The following is a 23,814-nucleotide window of genomic DNA, read 5'->3' on the forward strand; positions in this document are numbered from 1 at the left end:
TGCGGTTTTCTACTTAAAATTTCATGTTTTTCTCAACAACTACAGTTGTTATTTGCTAATATCTATATCTTTATTCATAGAATAAATTTGTAATAGCAGTGTAATTATAAAAATATAAGTATATCTGTATATTAATATTTATTTTTAATACTTTCCATTTATAGTTATGGTTAAAGTTTTATTTACAGGTTTGAGCATAGAACTTGTATTTTTATCATATAACCGATGTTCTTTTAATTATGTAGAAAAATGTAGTGACAAACTAGCATAAACGAGAAACCAATGTTATTTTAACACCCAAATGACGGAGATAGTTTAGTAGTGGTGCTTTCTCATTCGCACATCATAGAAATATCGAAAGTACTCTTGTTTGTTTTTTCTCTCTTATGTTGAATTCAATGCCTTTCATGTATGGATATAGGAATATATGAATGGACTAAACTACAAGGCCTAAGTGTGCATCAGTGAGGAGAAAACATGATACTGTGTCTGTATACGGCAACGGGCGACTGGTGATTTGCTAATGAATTTTGTTATGTTATTAAATCATACATGAAGATAACTTGCCAGTTCGACAATTTGAACATCTATACATTTCGTCTTTCGACATTATAGATTATTGCATTATCAGTAATTATTAATTTTTTTAATTTCAATTAGATTATGACACATTTTAAGGATTCATATTAAGTTTTATTTCATGAAAGTAATATACAGTTCCAATTATTATAAACCATAGTGCATGCGTACTACTCCGCCAATTGCAAATTATTGTTTATCACGATTTCTCTGCTATAGACAGATTGATTCGTACTCCTTGTGTAAGATGGAGCTTTGTAATCGGACATTTTAAATCCTAGGTCCATGCTGTCACAGATCGCGCAATATATTTTATAAGTTTGACTCTTTTTTTCATTGTTTTTAGAAATATTTGTTATTCAATAACATATATATTTTGATAAGGGTATTACCTATTATAAAATAAACGATGCAGTACAGCACGAATTTATTCTAAGTACATTGAATATTAATTATTCAAGGATGAAAGATGCAATATAACCAATTGATTTTAAATGATAATTTTATTTTTTTGAAACTATTTAGATTTCACATACCTAAAGGGAAAGAGAAGGTGCGTGATTTTTCAAGAACTGGTAGGTCGGCATCTGCTGCACTTTTTTTATCAGTAACAGTACTACCTATGTGTCATAAGTATGTATTGTCAATTTATCGTCAGAACAGCAGTGTCAAAAGACCAATTTTCGTTTATTTAGAGTTTGTGATTGTGACTGGCAGCATATTAAGTTTACATATTTGGTGATCAAAATGGTTCATGTACTGAGATTCGTGAAGTATAATAGGAGTTGATAAGCTTTTCGTTCACCATATACATGACTGATGAAAGGAACAAGTGATGAGACAGCTACGTAAAGCCAACAGAGCTGTGTAAAATGCACTTATTATTTTGATAAATTGACAATACGTAATAATGCTATATAGAATGTCTTAACTGACTTGAATATCTTGAATATATTACTTATTTTTAATGGTAAAGAAGAATGTCAGAAGCAAATACTATTTTCTTCGATGAGACAAATATGATAGTTAAATTTTTTTCGAGGTCACTTTTTATGAGATTACAAGGCCATCAAAGCTTTTTAAAATAAGGCAATATATTTTCATCATCATGACATGATAGCTGAGGGCAAGATAATTCATAATATTACGATCTTCATGTGACATTAAGTATAAAAAATCAGTGTGACAGAGTGAAATAATCGATTGAATAATCGATTAACTGAGTACATTTTATTGTAGCAGCAAACGTCTAAAATAATGTCTAGCAGTTTCAGTACAAATCTCTAAACGATGAATGAACATGTTTCCAACAATTATTACTTGTTCATTGATGAATATTGTTATAAACTGTTGAATTAATTGCATCCCAGAGAAAAAGTCTAAAGTTGTAAGATTTGGTGAATATGCAGACCATCATTTTCAGCATTTGCTACTACAAAATTTCCTCTGTTAATCTTTCCATTAGTTATTCCACTTTCTCCATTAGTTGCTTATTTTTCATGGTTTATTTGTACTCAAGGTTAATAGGTCATAGTATTATATATAATGATCTCAGACTTTCGGGAAAAATACCTTTCAGAAAAATTACGTAACCCCCACAATATTTGTCTTTTTGAACAAAATAGTATTTTCCTTTGATATTTTCTTTATCATAAAAGATAAGCAAGATATTCCAGACGCTTAAGTTAGGTGGACATCTTGTACATTGTTAGTGCGGTGCTAATGCAGATACGTAATAACAAAGTCATAAAATAAACCCTTTGCCTAACGGTGGTCATTGAAATTGAGTCTATTAGATTAGTATACTGCATTTGGTTATAGGATTATGTATAATACCACTTATCACAAAATATTATATGTGTGATGCACTCGCATGAAAAATATCATCTTTAGCGACAATATAAATAATGTAAGTATTATTTACAACTTCATAATATTAAATTAAATAAATATCTTACATATTGTTTTAGTCGATATAAATGAATACCCATTATCATTTTAAATCTAATAATTGAATGCAATTAACAAAGCAATAGTGACAAATTTATAAATATTAATTAGGAAAATTTAGTTCATTTGGAATATGTAGAATTTTTAACTATCCTAATATAGTTTCTAGCTCAATATTGCACGAACATAATCATAGCTATTTATGTTTTACCTTACACTTCGACTATATTCTACACGTCAAGAATTTGAATTCTATTATTAAGCAATTCAAGAACAAAAAAGTCGTGCACATAGCGTATGTACACCTATTATACTGACGATACTAATGCACATAACACATTAATTCCCAAATAATTTTTCGACAGTGAAGAACCACTAATCTGCACTTTTTATGATACAATTTTGTACATTTTAGCTTTCAAAAAGGTTTACAACCTTGTTATATCATGTTGGAGACACTATCTTTCTTGTAAGCATCGCTAGCAGGGATGAAAGCATCGCTAGCAGATGCTAGCGAAGCATCTTGTAAGCTTCGCTAGCAAGGATGAAAATACACAAATATCGATATATGTATATATTTATACACATAGGTTACTACGGTTGCTGATCGTAATGCGCATGTGCTGATATTCTAAACAGAGGTGAAATTTAGAAACGACATTTTATAAAAGGTAACTGGTTTATTCTTAAATAGGTACTGTTATTGAGAAATAAGTACAAAATATTACCCTTAAAAATATTTATTGTTGATGAAATAAAATATGTTGAGGAATAAAGAAAGGTATTTATCCGTATTATTAATATGAAATTTATTATGATTGTAAAATTAGCTATACAGGGTGTCCCGCAATTAGTGGAGGACCCGAAAAGGGGTGGTAGGTGGGGCGATTCTGAACAACTTTTTCCTTTGCCAAAATATTGGTTGAGGCTCCATTTTCGAGTTATTAGCAAAAAACACAGACCAATGAGAGCGCGCATAGACCGGGTGCGCGAAAGCGTGAGCAAAAGCTTCGAGTGTGACGGCCGATCGTCGTCGTGAACAAATGTATCGATACCGCGTCGGTATAATGTCGGTATAACGTCGGTATAACGTCGGTATAATAGAAAGCTGTTAGATGAAAGTTACATCGAATAATGAATAAAAAATCTGGATTATTCTTGAATTACCATTCATTCCTGAATAAGAAATAACGAAATCAGAATAAATCGAATTTATTGGATACGTTTATTCGTTATGGCAAAGAAGTAACGGATAAAATGTGGAAAATTATTTTCGTTCGATATTGTGATGATGAAAAAGAACAAATTCTAATTTTTAAAAAATTAAATAACTTTTCTATTCAACAAATAAAAATTTGAATTGAATAATTAATAAATTTAAATGTAACTCACCCATTGAACCGCAAATAATCAAGATGAAAATGCATCTTTGTCACTGGGTCGATCCACCGATCCTTACTGTTCTCATAAATAATAGAAACTCTGAAAAAACTATCAAGAAACTTCACTGTCACCTATCACTGGCATCTCTCATTATTAGTTTTCATTATCACTTTTTTCTGTCATTTTTCACTAATTTTCACTAATTTTCACTGTGAGTTCAACACATAAATACGACGAATGAAAACACATAAACGAATATTCAGAAATAATTTAAACTATATTATCTTGAAAGCAAGAAAACAGAATTTTTGATTAAAAACAACGATACATTTTATTTCAACACGTATCTTTCGACAATAAACGATGACTGTCGATCGACGCCGCAGTCGTTCAACAGATCATCGTTGCATGGCAACCGTTCGCGACGTATGCCTCGCGATCGAGAACGAAACCGCGATCCGTGGCCAGTCTAACAATGTCTTCTAATAAAATACAATATAATATCGATTCCTCAATTCGGATACTTTATAATGAGAATATAGCGTATCGTTAAACATACATATCTATGAATAATCGTTCACGCGTTTTCATTCGGTCCGTTTACCGGTCGTGCTTATGTTGTGCAATTATTAGAAAGAGACAGTGAAATAAATTGAGAGTTCATTGACCCTGCCAGGATATCAGCTGTTGATGCTCTGATCGGTGGATCTACCCGGTGACATAAATATTTTTTATTGAAGCTAGTTTTTTCATGAATCAATGGGTAAGTTTTATTTAAGTTGTTTCCGTATTTTTAAAATTATACGTACGCAGCAATTGATTTATTTCACTTCAATGAGGTACTGCATTAGATATTTTATTCCAATTTTATCCCATTTCGTAGGGAAGGTACTCATTCGTTTTGAAACGTGAATTCATTCATTTGCTTCATTAGAATAATCGACAGAATGAATTTTCGTGAATTTATTCTTTTTCCTTTTTGAAGGCTTAAAATAAATACAAGATACTTGGTCTGGGTAAACAACAACTAATTGGTTTATCTCCCATTCACGAATTACGAAGAACTTAATATTATTCTTAACTTCTTAATTCATTATTCAATTTACCTTTCACCTAATAGCTTCCTGTTATACCGACGATATACCGACGTTATACCGACGGTATCTATACGTTTGTTCACGACGACGATCGGCCGTCATATTCGAAGCTGTCGCTCACGCTTTCGCGCGCCCGGTCTATGCACGCTCTCATTGGTCAGTGTTTTTTGCTAATAACTCGAAAATGGAGCCTCAACCAATATTTTGGCAAAGGAAAAAGTTGTTCAGAATCGCCCCACCTACCACCCCTTTTCGGGTCCTACACTAATTGCGGGACACCCTGTATAGTAATTATCGTAATTTCTAAATCTTGTCAAATGTATTTTAATGAAACCTGAACGCTTTCATGTAAATAAAAATATAATAAAAATAAAGTTATTGTAGATAAATTTAATCATAATGGAATTATTAATCATTAACAAGGTAACATTCGAACCGCGACACACCGACTTTAATGAAACTTATGTGATAGATAATTCTCAAAAAAATATTTGACACGTATTTTTTTTATCGGCCATTGTTCACATTGAAGGGGTGAAAATAGCCCTCAAAGTTGAGGGCTGAAATCATACCTTTGGGAATATCTCCGGAATTAATGGAGATAATTGCAAAACATTTTTTTAATTTTTGGTCTTTTAATAGTGAATTTTTGTGCGCAAAAAAAATCTAATAACTTTTATTTGTTTATGTTGTGGTTTCTGGTTCAAATAATCTACACCTTAGTTCCTTCTATTAGAGATATATATTTGTGTTATAATCTTTATAGTTAACAATATTAATATAATGGAAATTAATCAGACCGTAATACTCTTCGTTTAATATTCTCACGCATTCCTTTTCGATACTCTTTTTTTTCTTACTCTCCTTTGTTTTCTCACACACTCTCAAATGGCACCACACTTTCACACACATACACACACACATATATATATATAGGTGGGAAAGAAGCATTACACCTCTCAACAGTTTAAGTAATATTTTGAACATTTGTAGTTTTTTTTTTCAAATTTTTGTGTTAAATATTGAACAATTTTTTTGCAACATTGTGTACGTAAACTATTGACTAAAATAGAGAATACCTGTTTTTGCAATTTGTTGTTTGTAGCAATGTTTATTAGCAGCAGTTTGTAGCAGTTTATTATATAATTTAAAATCACCTCCTGTGAAGAGGGACAATCAGCATTTTTATTGAAAATATCATCATTTTTACAATCTTTTACAATATTTCGGACATTATATACTTCTTCATATGCCGTTTATTGATTTCTCAATAATTATTGTAAGCGTCGCAGGTATAAGCGTGGCGCGGTTCTAATCATCGATTAAAAACAATATTTACGTATTCATATCTTACGTATAAGAAACAGAATTAGTTATGTGCAATTAACCGAAACTAAACAAATGAAATTTCTTTAACGTTAAACTTACACAAAATATATAAACAATTAAAATAGGATCAGCCACTGTATTAAAATAATTCTACTTCACTGAAAATATTATTTTATTATTATTTTTACTATTATTTTTCACTATTATACTATTATTTTTCATGGTCACGTTTCACTAATTTCCTGATGTAATTACAATGAGTAAACACGTAAAAACGCGTGAACGATTATCCAAAAACAATTTCTGTGATTTTTTTCTCTTTAGCGTTGCGCTTCGGACGTTCTATCCTAAACTACCGATCGTACTTCCAACAGTTTCGATAAGAAACGAAGCAAAAGTTCTGGATATCGTTTTAGGCCGTTCAGACCGTCGCGTCGGGCAGAAAGCGGTTTTTGCCTTTTCCTAAGAAAAGGTATTTATCCGCTTTCGTTTATGTATCAAACAACCTTGTGGCAAGAGACTGTCGCGATTCGGCGTAGCAATTGACAGATATCTAAATTTTCCGTCGAACATGCTCGTCGCATTGCGAGCGGCAGTTTACAACAGATCGTTCAACGTCAAAGAGAAAATAAAAAGTTGCTAAAATTATTTCTGAATAATCGTTTATACGTTTTTATTTGCGTTTTTTATGCGTGGTTATTACATTAAGCGATTAGTGAACAGTCGCATCAGAATACTACGATTAACACTTTGCCGCCCGCACGTCAGTGATATTTTCAGAGTTACCCAACCTAACAATATATATTTTACAATCGTGAGGCAATTCTTGATCGATAGATGCAAATCCTTTAATTGTATATACTCTACATTAATATGAAGATATCACATAAGTACAATTTACGCGTTAAGATCTTCCGTGCGTCGAATACTGCCACCAGAACGCGCCCATAACGCGGATCAAATAGGATATCTGACTCGAACGGCATATTTTTATAGAGGCACCTTTGGACCTTCGAATTCTTTTTTTTAAATAAGTTAGTGTAAAAAATGTAATATAATACAATTTCCAGAATATTACGTATAGAAATCAGTTGTGCACCGAACGGAAGGTATAAAATGTACGTATAACTTCAACGACAGTAATATTTTTTCCACAAGCGAAATTAAAAATTCCAATTTATCCATATTTTGTCTTTGAACCTATAGTTTACATATGTGAAATTTGATCAAAATAGTACAAAGTTTTATTAAAAAAATTTGTAAAATAATGTTAATTTTTAACATATTTTTTAAACAAATAAATTTTTCAAAAATCCACTTACGTCATATTATTGGCCTTCTAAAACAGAAAAATTTGCACTTCTAATTTTTTGTCTAGGCCTAATAGTTTTTGAGATATTCGAGAAAATATGTTTTGCAACCTCAACTTTGGGGACCATTTTCACCCTTCAGCATGGACGATGGCCGATAAAAAAAAATACATGTCAAATATTTTTTTGCGTTCTATATCATACTCAAAGCGCATCAAAATCGGCGATTGTCGATTGGGTAATGTCCCTTGTTAGTATTTCTCTTTTATATGATATGCAGCAAAACAGTCTCCAAGATGTAACGCAACTCCACAAGACTTGCACATTAAGTTTGTTGTTCTTTTTTTGTTTTTGGAACATACATGGCAGATTCTTCGTTTTCGTTTACTCGTTTCGGAAATAAGTATTAGTTGGTGTTGCTTTATGTAACCGGAAAGTCTGTCGACCGGATCATGATGAGACGTACGCGATGTAGTAGCAACCTCCAAGCTTTGTTCAGAAGCAGGTACATGGTCTTTTATCCACGAACCAGACACTTTCAATAAAAAATCGTGAAATCGGAGACTCTTGTGTTCTGTATTGAAATACTGACATGTACTTACTGAATGCATTAAATAATGTGCAATTAAAAAGGCACATGCAAACCTTTTTTGACCATTTTATAGTTTTAAGACAATGTAATAAAAATTGATTAAGCTAAAGTTGAATGCTTGCTTCCGAAGATTATGCTATATAGTGTGCACAATAATAAAATTCAATGAAGAAATTCATTATTAAAAGTCAAATAAATAAACTTATATCTTCGGCTAAAAGTTTCATTGGCCATAGAAACCTATGTTCCGTATTACGACGACTGGTACCGCGGCGGACTTATACCTGTCCGCTGGACCTTCCCTGGCTACCGATGGAACAATAAACATCTGATATTATCCAATTGTTAAGGACGTGACAAATTATCGTATAAAAAGAGCTGACCCTCTTCGAAAACAGATCTCAACTCACTTCTCCGTAAAAAGTAGAAGAAAATTGTATATATCATAATTATTATTGCTAAACTGCAATAAACAAAAAATTCCAAAAACATGTATCCCCTATTTTAATCTATATTTTTAATATACAAAGCTGCAAAAAAATCGAACTGCATTTAGGAAGAATTGAAAAAGAGTGCATTTTTTAAATATATTATTTAAATAAACAATTTCTCCCGAAATTTTTGACACTAACTAAATTCCTGACTAAAAACTACACAATTTAAAAAAAAATTCACCTTCCTACACCCTCTAGTTTCCGAGATATTAAGGAAAATGTGTTTTCAACCCCGAACTTTGAGGGCTATTTTCACCCCCTCAACATGGATGTCCGCAGATATAAAAAAATACGTGTCAAATGATTTTTAAAAAGCTACCACATATGTCAATTTCATTAAAATCGGCGTGTAACACCTTGGTGATGTCCCTTGTTAGTGACTGGCAGCCTCAAAAACGACCGGTCAATAAAGCGTTAAAAAGGGAATCGCGAACCACGGAAATCTCCTGCCTCAAAGACAGCGCTAATTGTGCCATCTTTACATTAAGCAACGACTCCAAACTCTGATCAATTACTGGCACTTGTCGGAGCGTATGGTTTGATGCTGCGGCTTCCGCTACCTGAACACGCGGTATCATAGTATCCGCTATGGCATCGGCTAGTTCTGCCACTTTATCCAATGCTGTATCCCTCTGAGTGGCTAAAATCGCCTGTATATTGGCCGGTAATCGACCCATCCACAGGGTCCGCAATACTTCGTCCGACATAGACGTACCTGCCAGCATACGCAGGTGTCTCAAAAACTGGGACGGCTTTTCTGAAAACAGAAAAGGCAATGACGTATGCCCTTGGCGCCACATAATAATAGTGTTGGTTAACAGTCTGACTACTAGGAAACCACTCAATCATTACAAATCCGTTAATGTGGAATTTTGATTTTGACATGCGTGGTTTTTTGGATTTTGGAGATTCTGTAGACTTCCACTGCATCGATTGGCGCTTACTTTCTGAGTCATAGGTAAAAATCCATGTCTCATCACATGTTACAACATATTTCAACAAATTTGACAAGAAGCTTGATGGTTATTCGCTGTTCGGTTTTTACATTAGACATTTTTCCGGCAGAATGCAGTTGCACGTGTTTACTCAATGATGTAATACTCCCAAATGACATGACGGATTAAATCGAAATTGGCAGCATGGATAGAGGATGTGTGTGGGATGATGCCACCAAAACAATTTCTGCCAACTCCATTGTTTTTTCAAACTACACACCTATTCTCATTTTTTTTTGTGTCGCACCTCATATACCAAAATACAGTTTTTAGTACATTTTATGATTTTTCTGTTATTAATAATTTTATAATTTTTATTCTTGTAAAAGCTTACATTCTCTTCGGTTTACTACTTCTTTAGACTTTTTCAACCAATAGAAGAAGTTTCTTTGTTGAGAAAGGAACCAATCATATCTTCAAACCTGCAGCTCCGATCGTAGATCCTCGTTATTGGTTTCGGCAGCCAAAGTTAAACATTAAAGTAGCACTTACAAAGTAGCACTTACCGCAACAATAAGGCCGTTTTTTGTGACCTATTACTAAAATCGAGGCGTTTTTATTGAAAATCAGTAAATTTCTAAGGGTTATATCTGGAAAACTAATAAAAATCGGTTAAATATATTAAATCTTAATGAATTCCTCTTGAAAAGCACTATCGCCTGATTAAAAAAAAAATATATAGTTCCATTTAAAAAACGAAACTTCGCCATCATATTTTTTACATTAATAACATTAAAAAAATTCTGATTACGCCAAAACATAGAGCCCCTTTTATCCTACAATGTGGATATAAACACTTTTTCGTGTCATCGATAGTTTATGAAGTATTATGCTGTCACACTTAAGCGTGGACACCCTCTAAAATTCCAGGGGTTTCGCTTATAAGTATTGAGAACCTTACTCTATTAAGTTAGTAGAGGTAAAAAGTTAGAACACATTAGTATTCTAAATAATTGACCATGCTTTTGATCTTTACCGGCTGCCACATCACAACGTCTTTCTTTTTCATTCACTATCCTCTTCTGCATCACAAACTTTTATTGTCAATCAAACCAGTATATAGTCTAATTGTAAGTTATATCATGTTTGGTTTCATTTTTATCAGGAATATGTCACAAATATATGTTAGGAAAATTTCAATAAAAAAAAGACAAAAATAAGAAACTTTTACATTTTCCTTGATATTGTTTCGTGGATATGTAACGTCCCTAGAACCTAAGTTTAGTCAGTTACAAGCGCTAAAAGGTAAAGAGCGGCTTTTACCTCTAAACGACTCGATTTCGTGAATATAGATTGTGGGATTCGTGTGGTGTGCGGTTAAGGACTGAAATCCACAGGTCAAAATCTTTCAACAATTAGATTTATTCAATAAACGATAAGAAATGAAACTAACAAACAACAATAACAACAAAATAAAGAAAGTATATAAATTATAAATGATTGATTAGTATAAAGAACTAAATAGATCTTGAAATAATAATAATGATAGAAATAATAGAAATTGATAAATTAAACAGTATGTAATATGAGACTCGCTGGTCAGTACTTTATGTTGGACCGTATCTAATTTAACTTCGCATTTGTCATATTAACTAAATTTGATATTCCTTATATATATTTGATTTTCGTGTTCGAAGGTATCGCAGTGACAAAGTTTATCTCAGTTTGTACGATTGATTTGTATAAATGTTCTTTGACGAAATTAATTAATACTAGCGCTTTATAATCTACCGCTGCGAGGAATTCGACCTAAGTGAGATTCTCTAAACGCACCTAAATACGCTTTCGCAAAAATTAGACAGATTTATCTATTATCTAACGCGGTGTAATCGATTACGGAAATGACGCTAAGTGAGAACAGTATTCTCGTATTAATTCAAGTGACCAAAATTTATTTGAATCTAATTGAATTTTTATTCGGAACAATTACTCTTATGATTTGACTCGACAACTAATTGTTCATGACCCTTTTTGTCAGAGCGCATACTGACACCCAAAACCAGATCGCTTAATTGGGGAGCCCGTTGTTCACTAGCTGCTAAACAACCCAACGATCCAGAGTCAGATGAACAATATACGTCCAACAGGGTAGCAAATTAAAGTGACTCTACTTGTAAGTCGTGATTACTTAACTGCCACCCAAAAAACACGGGCTTCAGAGACCAAGCCGCTCAAATGGGGAGCCTGCGTTAGCTAGCTACGATACTACCCAGAGCGAGCTCCGAGAATCTGAAGGCAAGTTAGTAATTCGACAGAAAATTAAGTATGAGTAGCTGAGAACACTCGTTTTGATGTCTTAGCCTTTCTTGGGGCTAAGCATAGCACTCTCCTGACGGAGTTTCGGATACAAGACCGCTTGAACGGGGAGCCCGCTGTTCGCTAGCTGCTAAAACAACCCAGCGATCGAGTATCCAAATGGCATATGCCCGCTTGCCAATCGAGAACTTAGAATCTTTTTGGTTCGTACAGCGAAAATTGTTCCGAGTATACTTATTACTGAAACTTGTGAATAGATCGATTTCGAAAACTGTTCTCCTTCTAGACGGGTCTCGCTCGCCCTTTTATACTCGCAAGTTCGCCGAATTCCTGGAATTTCTGTGACGTCAGAATATCTAAATTTTCATATAAATTCGTTATTATACATTAATTATAAAATTGAACGGTTTAATTATATTTTAAATGTCGCTCTTTAATTTCTGGCTAACAATTTGATATTAAGATGGTACTCTAATGGTGTTTTAACGAAAAATACATTTTCTGTCCTTCTCTATCAGAGGCGAGTCTATTTCGATTTACAGCTTTCTAGTTCAAGGAAATAATTTTGGTTCCGGCCATGAGTAGTTTAACACTGGTTGATTTTACGTATATAAATTGATTCAGTTAATTAATTAATTTAATGTCCAAAAATGCCGAAAATAGAAATAGTATCGCTATCCTTTTCTACGATTAGCGCTGATCTCAAGGATTTCGGGCGAGTATCGCGGCACGTAGGCACATCATAGCGTAACGGAAATTTCTCGTACAAACTATTTATTAGAAAATAAAATAAAATAATACATAATCTTGTTTTAATAATTCAAACTTAATGTTCAATTATTTTCGCGGAAAATATTACCTACTCTAAATCAAAATTATAAGATAATTAATATAAATGATAATATATATATATTATGATTACCGACTGTCGAATTTGATAGATCGATAATCGATATCTGACATACTGTCGGTAATTGGCAACTACAGTCGATAATTGATTATTCTAATCGATGGATAGAAGATTGTCGCGATGATGCCGGTAGAAAGAAAAAAAAGTTTCCCCAGGGACGTTACAGATATACTCAAATCAGTTTTTTTCCAGATCTTCCCCCCAGTAGCAGGAATAACATTTTTGCACATATTATATAAGTCATTTTCGCAGATATCGAATGTTTACTATATTACACAAAATTTCAGAGTTTAGAGCTTCATACACTCACTCATAATCAACAATTACGATATTTTAAAGATTACGATGTTTTAGAAATAATGAAATTCCGTTTTTTTTTATTTAATAAGTATATTTACAAATACAATATACAACAAATTGACCAAAATTAAAATATTATTTATAACTGAAATCAACTTAGTAATAAACATTTCATCATAAACATAAAAGTAGTGCATACGCGCGATCAAATATTCCAAATAATATTAAAGTTAACAATACCTGATACTGTAAAATATTTTTTACATATGTTCAACATAATAGACATAAATAATTTAAGTATAACTCGCATGCGACACTTGTTGCTTAACGTAGTAGCGTTACTTTAAAGCAGAAAATACATAAGTAGGTATTAATACACAAACAGTTCGGGAAAATGTATTTCGTAAGCTGGCGCTTGACTTGGTTTGGTATCTGTTGGTGGACCACTTCCTTGAGTTGCATTTCGTGGATCGACAGATAACGTATTAAATATTTCTGACAGTTTGCTTTGTAAAACGTCATGCTACAAAATTATTTATTATTAGTTGCATGTATATAATACATAATATATAAAATGACAGAGCGGATATTTATGCAAATATGTTTTATGAAATATTTTCTCTCTTGAAATTATTTAAAGTAATCTTATTAATTTTGTATATTTTATACAATCTGAATAATTTATTTGTTTAGTATATATTGTATAAATAATGTATACACTTTTTTAATACTGCGGTATCTTACAAGTACATAAAAATCCGTAGACTGTACGAAGTAATTCTGGATAAAGTTCTTAACTTCGAGAGGTGATTTTGCATCATATTTACATTAAAAAATCTATAGGTACCCAGATGTGATGCACAACTGCGTTATAATTATTTCACTTTTCGTGCTTTCCTTATAATTCATGACTTTTCTTTACAAAAGTAATCTTAAATCATAAACTGTTGGAACTAGATGAAATCTAATTATGGCGTTCAAAATAACATTAAATCTATGAAGCAGGCATTTTTTTATTCAACATGGCTATTACATGCAAATGTTTTACGTACCTAAATGAACAAAATTTCAAAGTTTTCAAAATATTCCAATGTACATACGAGATAAACTACAGGAAAATTACATGTTTTAATAAACCTTCTAACGATGGAACAACTTTCCCCTTCTCTAACTTCAACAAATAATTTAAATTATGATTATATTTGTAAGAAAAAGTTATGAGCTATCAAAAAAAAGACAAAAATGGAATAATTCTAACGCAATTGAGAATAGGTCTGAATCCAAAAATTTATAGATATTTTTTCTGTGAATGGGTTATACAATCATCTTTTGAAATTCGCAAATTTAATTCAGAATTACCCTTTATATAAGGAAATCCATTTTAATCTATAAACACAATTATCTCATAAATTATACTTTTTAATGGAATTTGATATCTTTCTGATGCATCGATTGAATGGGATATTCTGTACACAAAAGTATGGATATTATTTAAAACAGGAGGTACTTCAACCAATTCAGTTGCTCTAAAAACTATTACTAAGGTCACTATTTTAAGTAACTTATCTTATGAATATTGTAATGAGGCATATTTTCATTTAGTTGTTTAACTTTTTTGATATGCCTCGTTACGCGGATCCCCCCGAATTGCCGACCCCACTCCTCCGCCCAAGCGGACCCCTCGCCGCTGGGGCAGGAATGAGTGAGGAAGAATGCTTTTTCTTTTTAATTGTGCGCATATTTTTTTTATATATATCTACTTGCAAGTCTCGCCCCCCCCCCCCCCCCCCCCAACCAACCAACCAACCAACCACCACCCTCCAGCCACCGTGGAGCAGCCATCGTCCCTGGTCACGGAGGAACCCCTCCCTGAGCGACGGAGGCGCGGGATGGGTCCACCAAAAGAGGTCATTGGCTGTTCGGTCGCGGCGCCACCCCGTCATCCTCCGCGGGGGCGACCCGCCACCAGAGAACGCCAGGCCTGGGGACCGCCTCCTTGAGAGGGCCCCAGGGCCTGGCCACAAGACACCGTGGAATAGCCCATCCCCGACGCTGAAACCCTCGGGGTGGGGGAATACCGCCAACCGGGGAAGAAGAGGATGAAGAAGAAGCCAGCGAGCCGCCGCGAAGTTGAAAAGTTTCGCCAAAACCCCCCTTAAATTTTCTTTTTGCTTTCTTTCTATAGTTTTCAAGTAGTGCGTTTTTCTGTTTTTTGTATTGTGTGTGCGTGCGTTCTGCCGTGGATTTGTCGCCGCCGCCCAGGTGTGGAGTACTGGACCACTGCGCCAAAAAGAAAGGTAGGAGTCATCTCCTACCCACTATTTTTCTGTTCATTTGCGCGTGGGCGAGGGCGATAAGACCCCTGGCCCTAGTGACGAGGACCCTAGAGGCCGTGAACGGTTTGCGCTCAAACTTCTTCTTTTCTCGCTTTTGTATTTGGTGTTTAAGACCAGCGTTCCCTTGTTGTCCACGACCCCTAAGAGGGCGTGTTCCCTTGCGGACGATCATTTCTTCTGCCTTTTTCTTTTGTACTTGCGCGTACCGTGTGCCCCTGCGCTGCGAAAGCCTCCCTCGCAATTGGCTAGTGAATTCCTTTTTCCTCACCGTTGCCTGTACCGCGTGGGGCCCACTCTTGTGTTCTTTGCTTGTGTGGTCTATTCGAGAGGCCCGAATAAAGCTACTGTGTCGGATACTAACTCGCGGGTCTTTTACTCATTTTCTGACCCCCTTGACTCCCGCTCCCGATAGAGCAGCCGGAAGGGAGATCACCGCGGACGCGTGCATTGGCACTGGCGCCCCGTGAAATAAATCGTCCGTGGCTGTAAGCATCGGTACGTGGAGGGCTGTTTTCCCTGACCGCCCCCACTCTAGGGAACCTCCTCCGGGTCCCCCCCGCCGATACGCCACAATGTAATGGTCGCTTAGCCTTAGTTTTGGTGATATATGACGCGAATATTTTATATTCTATGTATTAACGGCAGTCAAACATAAAATATTTGAAAATTATATATCGCGACCACTATAATATTAGACTATACCTTTATGTTACGATTTAAATGAAACTGAACGGAATAAATAAGATACGTGTAACCGTAGAAGTAATAATATCAATCCTTATATAATTGTCTACGGTTATAAGATTAAAATTTGTAAAAAACAATAAATGGAGAGACGCCACACATATAATATCTTTCGATAAAAAAAGGGAAAAAAAACTTTATATAAAATATACAAAAAATATACTTCGAATTTGCATTGCATATACAAATAAAAAATATTTAAAATCCACCATCGCTATTTTCTTTGCGATTTCGAGAAATTTTGTAATATTTTTTAATTAATAAAGCAAATTATTTATATGTACAACAAGCAAAACAAAGATAAAACGACGTAAAATACCTATATTATTCAATATAGATTACATATATTGTAAATTTCATCCTCGAGACTGTAGTCTCATATAACTACAATCTTCTGCTGGCAAAAAAAAAATATTCTGCTTCCACAATATCCTGCACGTTCTTGAATATCCAAACAAGTTCTCGTGTATCATACGCTACGTCGTTAGCGATTCTTATTCATTAAGTGTACTTTACTTGTGAAAGATGATGAAATCATTCAGTTCGAAGAAACATAAGTCAAGATCTCTTATTTGAACTCGAGCAAACGATTTTGGGAAATTGTGCATAAAGGTAAAACGATTAAAAACAAAAGCCTATAGTAGGCGTAATTAGCCTGAGAAAAAATCATGTAGTCGGAAAGAAACAAACACGTAGTAAGGAAAATTGCTGCTATGAGGATAATTCTCATAGACAAGGAAATTTTTGTAAGTATTATTTCATGTCATGTAAATAAAAATATTTTAAATTGTAGAGATACCAAATACAACGCGTGTTGAACTTGACGAGCTTTATGCAATTTATAAGCTAAACCGTACTTTGAAACTGCCGAAGTACTCATATACAGAAATGTGTGATAACAAGCTTACGGGAATTGAGCAATAGATTATGTATTTCGATCAGTATAACAGATTTTGGTATTACTGACAACTGATAATATATTCAATCTCTTTTTTAGAGTCATATACTTCGTCAACGAATGAAGAGTTACAAGTCGAGACATGAGCAGTACCCAAATCTAGTGTGAGTTATTTGTGTTGACTGGATCTCGTAACTTGTATGAATAAGACATTCAATATAATCTAAGCATCAAAATTGTAGATAACTTACGGTAAGATACGGTTGATATCGTGCAAAATCTTTTGAACATCAAAGATATCTTGTTTTAATCAGAAATTTTAATGATTATGATACAAAAATATCATTAAAGAATGCATTGTAAACTGAATTTGATTGGTGATATTCCAGAAGCTTTTAATTCTATACATATATGTATATGTATATACATACATATATATATATATAAGGAAGTTCTTGCCAGAACACTCACTAATTAAAGAAAAAAAAAAGACCAAACAAAGATGAAAAACTCGTTGAAGTACAAATGCCAGAATTAGTTAGTGACGAAGAAAACAGTCCAAAGAGCGGTGTAAAAGAACATCCCACTAACAAAGAAGTGGTGCAGTCGTCTGAAACTACGTACACTACAGTGATTCGGGGATTATGAAATTGGAATCTAGAGATACAAATTAGCAATGTGCGGTCGAAAGGCAGGTTGCAAGGAGAAATTGGCAGCGATGGGTTTTTCGCAGAGACCAGGAGTGAATTATACAGAAATCTGCAGTTTTGTCGTTAAATTTAGATTAATTCAAGCCATCTTGGCTACTACAACCACATTAAAGATGCAGATCTTCCAGTTCAATCTAAGGACTGTGTATTTATATAGTGAACTCACCGAAGAAATCTACACGGTGGAACCGAAGTGATTCAAAGAGATCGCAGAAAGCGTCTGCAAACTCTGAAAAGCTGGGCTTTGTTTAATACGGGTTTAAACAAACAACCAGAAGAGTCAAATAAAAATTTCGTAAGGTGTTTAGTAAAATTTAATTAGCAGGAAACCTCGGTAATACTGATACTGGTAAATACTGGTACTGGTAAATATTGATACTGGTTATATTCATCGATGATGAGCTCATAACTCGTTCAACGAACAATATGAAACTCGCCAATTTGTGGGTCATCAGGCGACTAAAAATAAGTATTATATCCTTGGGATAGTTTCCAGAGATGAAGATCCAGCGGCATTCAGACGGATCAATATTCATGAACTATGCTGCAAGGAGTCAATTAGGGGATTTCTTTACCTGATTTCAGTTACAATATTGCTTATTTCGTCCATGCAGAAATGTTAGTACGCCGAAACATCGAAGAAGATGCGCTGAAACGCAATTAAAAGGATTCTGAAATGCCTCAAGGACACAATAAAACACGGTATCCTGTTATCAGGTCGTGGAAATGACCTAAAAATATTGGCTTATAATGATGCAGACTTCGCCAGGGACAAAATTACGAGAAAATCGACGAGTGAATATTTGATTAAAGTTGGAGTCGGGCCAGTAACTTGGAAGTTAGCAAAACTGAACTGATCTGGACAAAAAGTCTAATGAGCGATCTAGTCAAATACAAAGTGAAAGTTCCTATCATATATACAGATAACCAAAACGCGATTAAACTCATTAAAATCCGCAATTTCATCGAGCACATCGATGAATGATACCATTTCATAAGGCTGCAGTAAGAAGGCAAGATTTCGAATTATAATATATAAATACGAGCGAGCAGCTAGCGGATATCTTTACTAAGCCTCTTAGTAAATCTGTTTTTGAAACCTTGTGAACCTTGTGAAATCATAATTAATTTTGGTGTAGTGGTTATCTGTTAGCGATTACACTGTCACGGTGCAGACGTGTTTGTTCACGGTCACTCCAAGCTGTCGCTCCTGTATTTGGGCGCGCATTATTCTCGCGCTCTAACGGACCCGAGTTTTTCGTTAATAATTCAAAAACTAAGTTTAAGTCAACATTTTGATGACGGAAAAAGTTGTTCAGTATCCCCCCCCCCCCCCCCCCAGCTACCACCCCTTATAATTATGTTCACCAATAGCCGAACATCCTGTATAACTCAAATATATGTATATAAATATGTATAAAATGGAAAGATTTGTAATTTGTGACAGAGCACAATAGCGTGATTTTATGACTTTTGAATCAGTGAAGATTCGTGAATAAAAATGATCATAAAGTTAATCTTGATCACTAAGTACAAAGTTTAGCCGGTTTTATCCTCGTATCGCGCAATACTAACTGAAAAAATAAAAGATCTCAAAAGAACCATGAACTGGAACACTATGCTTTAAAAAATTTAAACGTAAAGATCAATTGTTTTTAAAATTCTATAAGAAAAGTTGAAAGAAATGTTTAAAAAATCAGCAAGTCATAAGGTCTTTTAGGTTGTTTTAAATAAAATGTTTAAATTTCAAATACAAAATATCTTAGGAACAAATTTTGTAATATTATGCCTTAATACTTTTTGTATAGACTATTCCATAAAATCGATTTATATAAAATAGAAAATATTTTCACTAAAAAGAAAAATCACTTAAAAATTTTGCAAGCACCTCCATTTAGACAAAGTCTGTGTCTATAATGAGATATCCTTCATAAAATGTACGAAATTTTACATGAAATGTTTTTTTCAAATAGCAAATAATTTAAGAGATAATTATGTTTATAGATTAAGGTGTATAAAATGCCATACCTTTGGTTGTGTCTTTGATACCAAATCTTGAAATGGTGCGTTTCTAAAAAAGTGCGATAATTGTATTCGTTTCTCTTCTGCGACTATATGATTATTATTATTTTCTGTCAGAATTCTTTTCATACTTTCGAAAGTTAATTCTTCTCCCGGTAATTTCTAAGAAATAAAATTATAATTAGAGTTAATAGGAAACTGAAAAATTCAAAATACGATATACCTTTTGAACGCCGGGAGATGAACCACCACTGTCTAATTCGGTATTGCCAGAATTAATGTCGCCTAACGAATTTCGTCCAGCACTATCGACCCATGAATGTCTAACAAATTTGACATTATTAAAAATACATAATAATGTAAAGAAAACAGAAGTGTCCCAATATATTAATTCACTGTGTGTTTAAAGTATTATTATCAGTATTATTATCAGTAATATTACCGATGTTGTAGTGAAACTGTACTGTAACCGGATCCATGTTGTAGTTTTCCACTATCAAGGCCAGCTCCTTTTAAACACTCACTTAAAACAGTCTGATCAACTAATAAAGCTGGTGTTAATCTTGAAGATAAACCATTATCATACTGAGACTGCAAATCAGGTAAAAGATGTGGTGCCTCCTTTCGCCGAATTTCTGCAATCTTAAAATATATAAATTTAGTAAGACAGATGACTTATTATAAAGTACAAATAGATTTAAAGCACAATAACTCACTTTATTTGCATAATCCATAAGTGAATTAATATTACAAACGTAAGATATTAGTACCAGCAAACTGATGACAATAGCGTGTAAGTTAAATTTCAGGGAAATACTGATTTGGCCACTTGTTAAAGCTAAATCTTGAAGACTGAGAACTAATCTTAGCAACTCTAATACTGTTTCTTCTGATGCCAATTCTACAGCAAGTAATGCCAACGTTGTATATATGGATTCCACATTTTCAACTTTATTACTTGCCAATTCTAATGATTCGTACAACGCTAAATAAATTTCAGGGCCATGTTTACGAATAAAGATTACATCTGGTCGAGATGCTTTTTCAATAGTTAGATCGAGTTGCGCAACATTTACCCTGTTCAAAAAATATGATAAATATACAGTTCAAATTATTAAAAAATCGTTAAAATATGTTATTGACAACTTACGTAGGTTTAGCAAGTTTTGTAATATTCTGATGCCTGTCAATTAAAGTATGAAATATTTTTTGTACCAAAAGTCGCATTTCAGCATCTGCAGCAAGCGACATTCTTAACAGTGGCTCCAAAAAACTTGGTGGAAATGTTGTATTTAGATGTATAGTTTGATATTTTGTACCGACCTATAAATAATTATATTACAGTAACCAACACAAGTTAATAAAATTATTAAATCGAATAATGCACAATTACCTTTAACAGAGATTTTAGAAGAATACTTTGAAGTAATACGTCTCCTTTTCCAACTGAAACTATACGATCTGGCTGACTGTATGGAACTTTACTCATAATAAACATCATAATTTCTATTTTCTGATAATCTGGAAGATGATTTGCAAATTCTCCAAGAGCATTAATAAGTGCTTCTTGATATAACTGTTCGTCATTACTTGACGATTGATTTCTTGTTACACTGACTCGAAGAAGAGATAATAAAGAATTTATTATTTCCAACACAGACGGACCTTAAAAAAGATTATTTATGTATAATTATTTTAACTTATTTTTTAATCGATCTTTGTTCCCATTTTATTGTTCAAAACTTACCAACACTTTCACCAGCTGCTATTGAAATAATTTTAGATAATGTATCTGCAATACTCGTACGAATCTTCGGAGACGACTTTGAATGATCATCAAGATGAGTCATTAATGCTTCTACAACTGTATAAGAATATTGAGACTAAAAAGAAATCAAATTATTATTTTGTGATTTGCCAATAATGATGCTCTTTTAAAAATTCTAACATTTCCACATACATCTAATACTCAATAGACATTTACTGTATATTATAATGCACTGAATATGAACCTGAAGAATGGTCTTAGCTAGCAATTTTAATTTTTGAGAGATTCAGTTCTGACAAAACAAAATATTATTATAAGACTGATCGAGGAAAAATAATATGTTAATTCTTATTCAATGCATAAAAATCTATAAGAAATTCTAATTGAATATTAAAAATTAGATATGAATAGCTGTTGAGCAGTGTAACTCAATATAGTTTTACTAACCTGAATAGAAAACATAATTATCCTAAATGTATGAATCGCAAAATAATTAGGAACCCATAATTGGTGATTATCTAAATGCCTGCAAATCATTTATGTTGTATTAATAGTTGCAACAAAATATTATTTATATGATTTATTCAAATAAAAAAAAATGTATGTTGATTAAAAATTGGAATATATAACTATCGACAAACCTTAAAACTGGTCTAATAACACATCTAATATGACCAAATGATGCCCGTCCAACGAGTTCTCGCATACAAGTTTCAGCAAATTGTGGTGGATCAGTTCGTTCTTCCGTTGGACTATCTGATGTTGCATCTTCTTTACTAGAATATCTAGCAAATCAGAATCATTAGTACATATGTAATAATTAACATAGTCAACGTGAACATTGAATGCTATTAGATCCATTACCTTGAATTTTGCATGTTGTATAACAATGATGGAACAATTTTGTCCATGTGAACAGGTTCCCAAATATTTTCTACCAAATCATCGGAAAGCGTTTTTCTTACGACACCCTATATTAAAAATTGTATGTTATAATATTATTTCAATTTAGAAAATTAAATTCCGAAATATATAATTAATTTTGGTTTATAATATAAAAGTTTATTAAATAATTACTTAAGTTACATATTTGAATCTCAAAACCAAAGTGTATTATCTTACTTTTCAAACTTCAGAGGACACCAAGTCAGGTATAAAAGCTTTATACACAATTATGAAATCATTAGAAATTTACATGTAATGTTTTGAATGCAAATAAAAAATATGTCATTTTATTACAAAAAAAGTAAAGTCAAACACAGGGTACTGCCGGTTTTTAAAATAAAAAATAAATTGGACTTGATACTATCTGGTTTTGGCGATGCAATTAATTTTAGTGACAATATCAATATGTTTTAATTTAAAACATATATTATTTAAATTATTTAAACCTTAAATTATTTTAAGCTATGTGATAAAGTTAATCACAACTATAAAGTCAAACAGCATTATAATACTAAATACTGCAAAAAATCTTTACAAATATAAAATGTACTAGAATCAGAATATACTAACAATAAGAACCTTTTATACTATTTGATTCAGAAACAGATATGAACTAAATATTATTTTTACACTACTGTAAAAAGTTTCACTCGTTAGCCGAAACAGGACAGAAAACATGTGTAATGAAAAAGGTAATTAATTATATGATCTGTTTAATTATTTTGATTACGTTTCTCATAGTTTTTATCATTTTTGTTTCTATGGAATCTGCAAATATAAAGGACTAAAAACTAAACGGCGTAGAAATAATTTTTACTACCAAAAAGATTAAAAAATCTTTGATGGGAAACATAAAGTGTTATTCTTCTTTTTATAATATATTTTAGTTCTGAGATCCAAGTATGTATATATGTAAAATTCATACTTGTAATCCCTGAATTCCAGCAAGCCGTATTTGTTTGCAGATTGCAGGGTCACTGTGATTGGAGTGGCACATCGCAGAGTATTTTGATACAAAGAAATCGTAACGTGTGTGATAAGACGGCGTATCCTGCTCGATGTTGGCAAACCGGACAAACTGGAAGAAGCCAGCACTTTGTTCAACTGAATCGAAAGATGTCAAAAATATAATTACTTTTGATGTCGGTAAGAAACAGAATAGTATACTGTACAAAACAATCACACAGTAATTTATT

The 23,814-nt window shown here is 33.0% G+C and overlaps 1 protein-coding gene and 2 long non-coding RNA genes across 4 annotated transcripts in view; 2 read left to right on the forward strand and 1 right to left on the reverse strand.

Moving 5' to 3' along the window:
• Nucleotides 1–2,494: 2,494 nt before the first annotated feature.
• The window catches only part of LOC143264384 (uncharacterized), a 31,152-nt gene continuing 9,832 nt past the window's right edge, over nt 2,495–23,814 (forward strand). Inside the window, exons 1-3 of the long non-coding RNA XR_013038104.1 lie at nt 2,495–9,692; nt 9,800–15,492; nt 23,584–23,764. This is a non-coding gene — a long non-coding RNA (uncharacterized LOC143264384). The remainder of the gene's footprint in view (nt 9,693–9,799; nt 15,493–23,583; nt 23,765–23,814) is intronic.
• Nucleotides 13,530–23,814, reverse strand: part of stmA (Protein EFR3 homolog stmA) — a 47,672-nt gene continuing 37,387 nt past the window's right edge. For both annotated transcript variants that reach the window (XM_076531299.1, XM_012296482.2), the window contains exons 5-16: nt 23,544–23,696; nt 22,538–22,644; nt 22,315–22,458; nt 22,121–22,199; nt 21,653–21,788; nt 21,299–21,570; nt 21,056–21,228; nt 20,622–20,982; nt 20,348–20,547; nt 20,129–20,228; nt 19,912–20,067; nt 13,530–13,718 (exon numbers count right to left, since the gene is read on the reverse strand). In XM_076531299.1, the coding sequence (XP_076387414.1) occupies nt 13,566–13,718; nt 19,912–20,067; nt 20,129–20,228; nt 20,348–20,547; nt 20,622–20,982; nt 21,056–21,228; nt 21,299–21,570; nt 21,653–21,788; nt 22,121–22,199; nt 22,315–22,458; nt 22,538–22,644; nt 23,544–23,696 (2,034 nt within the window). In that variant the 3' untranslated portion in view covers nt 13,530–13,565. The remainder of the gene's footprint in view (nt 13,719–19,911; nt 20,068–20,128; nt 20,229–20,347; nt 20,548–20,621; nt 20,983–21,055; nt 21,229–21,298; nt 21,571–21,652; nt 21,789–22,120; nt 22,200–22,314; nt 22,459–22,537; nt 22,645–23,543; nt 23,697–23,814) is intronic.
• On the forward strand, nt 15,499–18,732 carry LOC143264385 (uncharacterized). The gene is made up of 2 exons (XR_013038105.1): nt 15,499–17,425; nt 17,563–18,732. It is a non-coding gene; the product is annotated as an uncharacterized LOC143264385 (long non-coding RNA).

This window comes from Megachile rotundata, chromosome 4, assembly GCF_050947335.1.
Source record: "Megachile rotundata isolate GNS110a chromosome 4, iyMegRotu1, whole genome shotgun sequence".
NCBI classification, from domain to species: domain Eukaryota; kingdom Metazoa; phylum Arthropoda; class Insecta; order Hymenoptera; family Megachilidae; genus Megachile; species Megachile rotundata.